The sequence below is a fragment of the Vigna angularis genome, chromosome 10 (genome assembly GCF_016808095.1).
Source record: "Vigna angularis cultivar LongXiaoDou No.4 chromosome 10, ASM1680809v1, whole genome shotgun sequence".
Taxonomy (NCBI): Eukaryota; Viridiplantae; Streptophyta; class Magnoliopsida; order Fabales; family Fabaceae; genus Vigna; species Vigna angularis.
Window position 1 is genome coordinate 24,999,191 of NC_068979.1, and position 8,326 is coordinate 25,007,516.

At 32.9% G+C, this 8,326-nt stretch overlaps 1 protein-coding gene across 5 annotated transcripts; it reads left to right on the forward strand.

Moving 5' to 3' along the window:
* Nucleotides 1–78: 78 nt before the first annotated feature.
* On the forward strand, nt 79–7,174 carry LOC108335921 (uncharacterized). Of its 5 annotated transcripts, none has more exons than XM_052869856.1 (4): nt 79–192; nt 2,668–3,636; nt 6,072–6,187; nt 6,294–7,174. In XM_052869856.1, the coding sequence occupies exons 3-4, from the start codon at nt 6,185–6,187 to the stop codon at nt 7,059–7,061; spliced, it is 771 nt and encodes a 256-aa protein (XP_052725816.1). In that variant the 5' UTR covers nt 79–192; nt 2,668–3,636; nt 6,072–6,184; the 3' UTR covers nt 7,062–7,174. The 5 variants fall into 5 exon arrangements, with proteins under 5 accessions (XP_052725816.1, XP_052725815.1, XP_017427623.1 ...); XM_052869855.1 differs by having other exon boundaries at nt 94–192; nt 6,120–6,187; XM_052869857.1 differs by lacking the exon at nt 79–192 and having other exon boundaries at nt 2,699–2,715; nt 3,461–3,636.
* Nucleotides 7,175–8,326: the final 1,152 nt, after the last annotated feature.

The window sequence follows — 8,326 nt, forward strand, 5'->3', positions numbered from 1 at the left end:
AGATTATAAAAGTTTATTTTAGTTCATAAAGAAACAAAAGTTATATTTTATTTACTCGCTGTGATAAAGAACAAAACCCAACCTGCAAAAGCAGACAACACAATTTCACCCCAATCCATTCTTGCCATTACGCGAAAACTCCAAACCTTCCCAAACCAAAACCACACTTCATCTTCTTCACTAGCGGTAACGGTAAGCCCCTTCTTCTTCTTCTCTCTCTTTATCCACCCTAACTCATCTCAGTCCTTCTGTATCTACAAATATAATTTTGTTTCTTCGCACTTGTTATTTCTATATCCATCCATCCATCCATATGTTTCTATATATATATATATATATATATATATATATATATATATATATATATATATATATATATATGTATGTATATATAGGACTTAGGAGAAACGACACAGAATATTATTGCCTTTCAATAACTTCAGATTAAAAGCCTTCAATTGTTGATAATTTATGTTACTTTTGCATAATGAATGGTACCATGTTCATATGAGTGAACCAGCACTCGAACTTACTTTCATAGATCATTTTGAAGCCATGTTTATTCTGCTTGTCTACTAATTCAGATTCTGATACCCCTCAGCAACACCACTTTTTGGCCTCGAAAAAGAGTAGTACCTGGTTCCTGTAAGAAAACAAGCACCGGAACTTACTTTCATAGATTGTTAAGCCATGTTTATCCTGTTTGTCAACAAACTCAGATTCATATACCCCTTTCAAAATCCCACTTTTAAGCCTCATTTGCTCTTTTTGCACTCCTCCCTTCTCTCCTTGTGGGAAACCCTTGATTGGAACACCTTCCACAGCTTCGTTCAAAACAACCCTCTCCTTTCTCTCTTGGAAAGGTGCCAATCCTTTCTCTAGTTGAAGCAAATCCAGACCTTGGAAAGGCTTGATTGACGATCTGTCGCCTTGTTACGTTCTGTGCTTTATCTAAATTACAGGCCCTTGAGTATTGTACTGTATTGGATCCGAAAACCAAATGTATTTTCTTGGAATGTGACAATTAGGGGATTTGTGTAAAGCGGGACTTAGAAGGACCTATTTTGGTTTGGTGCACAAGAGAATGTTTCAATGTGGTATTATAAAACCACAATCATGTTTATCCTCTCTTGATCAAGGCTTTTTCTTTCACATCTATGAATTGTTGGCTATACTGTACTTGGGCATGTGTGGAGGTTTGGTTTTCAATTTGATATATTTGTGCACCATGCATCAATAACTGTGCTACTCTCGTATGGAGAGTTGAAGGCAGCGTATGATGTGTTCAATCATGGTTGTGTTCTAGTAACATTGAATATGATTGCGAGATCTGTTAGAAGAGGGCTGGCTAATAAGGCTAAAAATCTCTACAGGGAAATATGGTGGCAGATAAAGTGAAACCAAATGAGATTACAATGATTGGGATAATTTCTTCTTGTTCTCAACTGCAGGATTTGAATCTTGGCTGAAAATTTCATCTTTATGATAAAGTGCATGGCCTTCAATTGGCAATCCCACTCAGTAATTCACTTATGGAGATGCATGTCAAGTGTGGAGACCACTTGGCTGCACGAAGTCTATTTGATAACATGGCACATAAGACCGTTGTTTAATGGACTACAATGGTTTTGGGATATGCCAGATTTGGTTTTTTGGATGTCGCCCTGGAACTTTTGTATAAAATTCCAGAGAAGGGTGTTGTGCCTTGGAATGCAATCATTAGTGGTTGTCCAAGCTAAGAATAGTAATTAGGCATAGTCTCTGTTCCATGAAATGCAAATTAAGAATATCAAACTTGACAAAGTTACTAAGGTTAAATGCTTGTCTGCATGTTCACAACTAGGATCACTTGATGTAGGATGTAGTATTGTGGATTCACCATTCTTTTTAAAAGACAGTATTTTTGTTGATGTTACTTTAGTACTGCTTTAGTTGACATGTATCAAGAAATGGATTTTATGCTTAGTTAAGTGACTTATAAGGTGAAGTTTACATTCATTAAGTGAAAATTTTCTTATCTCTATTTAATATGGATTCAATGGTTAAATGCTTTGCTGCATATTCACAACTAGGATCACTTGATGTAGGAATGTGGATTCACCATTCTTTTTAAAAGACATAATATATTTGTTGATGTTACTTTAATACTCGATTAGTTTATATGTATCAAGAAATGAACTTTATATCTAATTTAAAATTATAAAAATAATTTATAAATTGAGGTTTTTACTTATTTATATGCTAATATGCTCTTCTTAAAATGAGGTTTGTACTTATATTGAATAGAGTTAAGAAAACTTTCGGCATATGGACTTTATTAGGCTTGTAACATGGTCAAGGGTCGAAAGGGTTTTGAAAAAAAGGGTATGAAGGCCCAAATGAAATGTTGATGAGTTTACTTTTGACATTAGGATTATTAGTATGATGTTGTCTTGATTATCCTCGAAATCTTTGATCATTTTTCTCATTTTTCAACTTTTCATAATTTTTCCTTCATATTGCTATCGCTTCATAATTCTTTTCCACATTTCATTTTTCTTACATCTCCTTGATCTTGACCCAATTTGATTTGAAATCTTGAATCATTTTCATCTTCGATTGACTTCTCTTTGCATTTGGATCATTATGACTTGAGGTGAACATATCATGTTGTTAATCCTGGTGCAGGGACAATTTGAAAGAAATATTGCTTTTAGCTCAAAGAAGGTGCAATGGGTAATTCAAATTATTATTATTATTATTTAGAAAAAAAAAGATGGTCATACATCATTTTGAATCCTGATTCCCTTATTTTTCATAAAGATTAACTCCTACACAAAAATTGATGGTATCCAACCCATGCCGCTCTTATTTTTTTCTTTATCATTTTTTTTTACCATTCTTTTTTTTCATTCACTTTTTTTGCCTTTTGATGTTCGTGATCATTCCATCAACCTAAGAGAACTGTTTTGAAAACCAACTATCCCACTGTAGTATTCTCATTTACCATCTTGGACAACGATTGACGTCTATTAGGACAATTTATTTTTCATCCAAAAAGATGACAAACTTTGGTGATACACGAGATATGTCAAAAGGAGACATACGCTCATTATATGCAATGAAAACATTGAATTGTGGAAACACTTAGAACTTCCACATTTGTCAAACACTTACAACATTTTTTTGAAAAGTTATTCACTCGATGATTTCAGCAACAAAAGATTCAACATACTTTGTATTTTCATTTCTTCCTTTTTTTTATTTTGAATTTTTTGGACACCCTTCATGCTTTGTCTTTTTCTGAAAAAGTAACTTATATATGATTTGTTCATAATTCAATTGTAAAAGAAAAATGATAATTCATAAAATACTCATATATGAAACAACTAATAAATTTATAAAAAATGGTCATCCCATTTTTTTTTTCAAATTCTAAATAAACCCTAAATAGAATCTTCAAATTCTAAATATATCCTAGATAGAAAGCACAATAGTAAAACATAAAAAACAGACACGACTAGAATAAGGAGTGGAAGGAAAAAGGCAGCAGCAAGGGCGACGAGCGAGGGCAGCGAGGTGGAGAGCACCGGCATCAACGAGGGCTGCGATCGCAGAGAGTCTCGAGGAAGGCGGGTGCGAAGGTGGCGACCGCCGGTGAGTTTGTTACGTCTACTTTATCCACATGTCCATGTTATTCTCTTCTTACCCTATTTGAGTATTCATTGTTTGCCATCAAAAGACTCCTGGTTGCAGCTCAATCGAAATCAATAGCATTAGGCATGAGTTTGTGGTGAAGAATGTGTTACATCCACAGTCTGAACAGATTTATGAATTTCTGGTTTCACTGACCACACCGCGCAACTGGAGTGTCTTGTATTTACATGTGACATTCCTGCTTATGAAGATAATTTTTTTTCCTTAACTTGCCAGTTTGTTTTCTTTATTTGATTTGCCCATTTAGTTACACTCTTCCCTAGATAGCTTGTATTGTTCGTTTTACCAAGGGTATCCCACCTTAGAAAATACATGTAAATAATATGAAGACATATTTCTCCTGTCACTGTCACGCGTCTTTTCACTGGGTTTTTCAATCTTCTTATGCCTCTCTATATAACTTGTAAGTTTATTATGGAGGGATATTACAGAATGGGTTTTTGACTATTGTGTGTGGCTCTACTTCAGTGTCATAATTGGAAAACTTGAAGACTTGTTATCTACATCATCAAATATTCTTTGTTAACCATCCACATGTTCACTGTATTCTCTTCACTTATTGATTTGATTAGTATTAGATATATTAGATTATTAGATATCTTATGTTGTCTCTTTTGACTTCTCTTCTTTTGACCTCTCTTCTGTTGCGCGTTTGACCCGTCCATATATGTTTTTCTCGTTTGACAAAGATAATTTTTATTAGTTTATTTATAATTGTGGTGGCTCTTTAACAATGGTTTCTTTATCCACTAAATGTCAATCATGCATTCTTCAATAGCGATTTGCAAGAAGAGATTTTATATGAAGTAACCTCTCAGATTTATTGCTCAGGAAAATATCCTGGGTTGGTATTTTGTCTTCTATATCGTTTTTGTAAATCGTTAATAATTTGGTTTCACTAGAGTGCATAAACATATATTTCCGTTAAGTCTTTATTGATTATATTAGTAACAAGTTTGGAACATACGATTTGTATGCACCAAAGGAGGAATATTAAATATAGTAGATTATTAGATATCTTAGATTGATATTTTATCTTTATCTTTTATCTTTAATTAGTTTGTTATTATTTCTTATTTGTATTTTGAATTTTGCCAAAAATTTCTTTTATTATAAATAAAGTATCTTATTTGTATATTCAATACAAGGGAGATTAATTACATATATATTTTTTACTATATATTCAACAATTAGAATTGATTCAAACTGATGGCATCATGTTAAAGACACCAGTCCTTGTACTAAACTGTGTCAAATATTACACATTTCTAAACAAGAATGTGTTTATGAATGCATTGGATTCACTTCACTCTCTCCCATTGTTGGAAGTTGCATGAGTTCCCTTTTCTTTTACTTTTCATTCAGCATTCTACTTTGATGAAGACACTATCACAAAAGAAAAGTGTGAAATGTCCAAGCTCCATTGTTGTGTCTTGGAGATTAAAAACTGTGGAAATTGATTTTAATATGTTGGATTATCATATTATTTTTACTTGTTTTCCCCCAGTTATTGTCCTTGCTTAAAGTTTCCTCGATATGATGGTCAACTCTCGGATGCAACTCATGGCTTGGTTGTGATCTGTTATTGTTTCAAATATTTAACTTGATCAATGATTGATCTAGTGATATGATTTCTATTATAAGATTGTTCAAGACTAAATTTTATGATTCTCCGTGCCAAAGAAACAATCGTATGGTACAGAACCAGAACCAACTATCGTAATCATTAGTTAGAACATTAATTCGAATGATGTCATGTAGATTTTGGAGAATGCTAGCAAAAATTGGGGTGTTGGACTCCTACCTTAAATGACTTCATGCGATAGTTCTACTTCTAGACTCTACTGGATGAAAAGGTCAATTTAAAGAAATTCTGAATACTTATATATAAAACTCTTGGGGACGGTTTCAGTGACGTAACTTTAGTTAACTTTCCTTAATTTTTAATTGGTTTCTATTATAGTTCTTTTTTGGAAAATTGAAGTCGGTCATTCACACAAAAATTAACTAAATTTACGGTTATTTTTTTTTTTTGGAAAAAATCACTGAATCCGTCTCCAAAACTCTTGGCTCTTGTATATTGGATTCGATTATGCTTGCATTTGAAAGCATGATTTTATCTTATCAATATACTGCATCAACAAGACAAAAAGAGAATATTTGTTTAAAACGTTTGTCCAAATCTAGTTACTGACGCTCTCTATTTCTGCCTCTTGGGTTCACATATAATGCTTCCATACAAGATTCACATGTATCTACTCACGTTTACTTCCTTGCATTGTTCACTTTTTAGTTTATTTTTTCTACTGCTTCATGTTACTGTTTTTTTTAATATTAAAATCAACAACTAAATTATTCTGCCGTTTCTGGCTCAGGGAGTAGGAAGAAATTGATATTGTAAATTTTGTCTTGAAATTGAGCAGTGCCAGTCAGAGCTGGATTCAATAAAGGTCATCCGTTTATCAATGCCAAAGTGAACACCTGTAAAATGGTATGGTGGGCCAAATCTTTTGTTGCTGCTACTTCCCCAGACCCTTTTTACTTGTGAATTGGGTTGAACCTTTCAGGTTTACTGATAGTTATCTGTTCATTGATAGGCTTCATACAAAGAATTACCAAGAACTGCTCAAATTCGCCTTGTAAGTTCCCATCAGGAGGTTTATGAGCCATGTGATGATTCTTTTGCACTGGTTGATGCTCTTCTAGCTGATCGCTGTAACCTGCTGGAAAATCATCCATCATTGTGCATGGAGATAGGTTGTGGAAGTGGATATGTCATCACTTCCCTTGCTCTTATTCTGGGGCAGGAAGGTTATGGTGTCAACTATATTGCGACCGATATCAACCCTCATGCAGTGGAGGTGACCCAAAAGACTATGGAAGCACATGGGGTTGGTGCTGAGTTGGTAGTAACAGATATTGCAGCTGGACTAGAGGAGCGTTTGGCAGGGTTGGTTGATGTTATGGTTGTGAATCCTCCTTATGTGCCTACCCCTGAAGACGAAGTTGGTGTTGAAGGTATTACCTCATCTTGGGCCGGCGGGGAGAACGGTCGAAGTGTTATCGATAAAATTTTGCCGGTTGCAGACCGCCTTTTGTCAGAAAAGGGATGGCTATACATGGTGACCCTCACTGCAAACAATCCTTCTGAGATATGCCAACAAATGAGAAAGAAAGGATATGGTTCTAAGATTGTTGTCCAAAGATCCACAGAGGAAGAAAGTCTCCATATCATCAAGTTCTGGCGGGATTTTGATATTGGAAAGGATGTACCAAACCAATCTGCTTCTGGATTCATAGGCTCCTTGCTTACACAGATTCCTTTATTTTCATTTTGGAGAGGCACCAATAGTGACAACTGTTGATTGAGAAAACAAATGATTTCTGATACTAGGATGTTTTGTCTGACAACTGTTATGTTTGCATTGCCATGGCATTCAGAAGGCCTTATAAATACAACGACCAATTCTCCCTGTTAGTTGAGGTCAGCTTTGTGGATCAATTGACTATTATCAAAACTTTGTGAAAAGCTATTTTTTCACAAAAAAACCACTTTTAGCAAGGTCTTTCTTAGTAGTTTCTTCTAAAATTTTCTTTGCTTTTTTTATTCCGTTTAATTAGATTAGTTTCCAATTGATATACTTATCTTTACTTTCATAACCTCTCTATTTTGACATTTGTTCAAGATCCAATAATGGTTCTCTAGGCCACAACCTACAAATTGTTAATGTTGATTTAAAACTTGTCATTTGTGTTAAATCCTGATGTATAATAGATTTTTACCTACTCATATTGGCAAACACAGGTACCTTATTTATTCAGTAATTTAAAAGAATTTTTTTTAATTGTACAAAAGTAAAAATAATTAATTCTCTTAGACTAGATAAGCATCAAATTTATCTGTTGTTCTTTTAGAATAAACACTTAATAAGTTTTTTCTTTCAATTAGATTTCTACTATAGTTACAAAACTTTTAACCATGCGTAATGCTTGGCAAAGCATTTCAATAATTTTAAAGCAATTGAATAAATTGAAAAAGAAAATACAAAGATAGCATTAAACAATTTAAGACTACACACAAATACTTATGGATAATTAAAATTATTTACAGTTCTTAAAGATATAAACATATCATTCCATCTCGTTATGACATTTTAATCTCTTATAATTTTTTAGTTGAAATTTAGTGTTCATGTTTTTAGATTGTACTTTTGATGTAGATAACATGCCTTAAATCATTATTTTTACTAAAGATATTAACAGAGTGCGATAAATTTGAAAGGGTAAACAGTTAATAAATATTGATATATTTTGTTTTCAGTACAATGATAAAAAAAATTATTAATCTTGATACAACAACTTTTTAATTTTACTTAAATTTAAATACTTATTCTGTTTAAAAAATTTCTGAGAATATTAAATTTTATATGAATGTTCCTTTTATTGCTGTGGTGTTTTGTTCCCTTTCTTTTATCATATCTTCACAAATATTAGAATCACACCTTTACAGTTTTTCTAATATATTTTTTAATTGATTGAAATACGTTAAAGTCAGAAACTTACGTATCTTACATATTTTGTAAATCTTGTTCATAATTTTACAACTTCTAATAGAAATTATAAAGATATA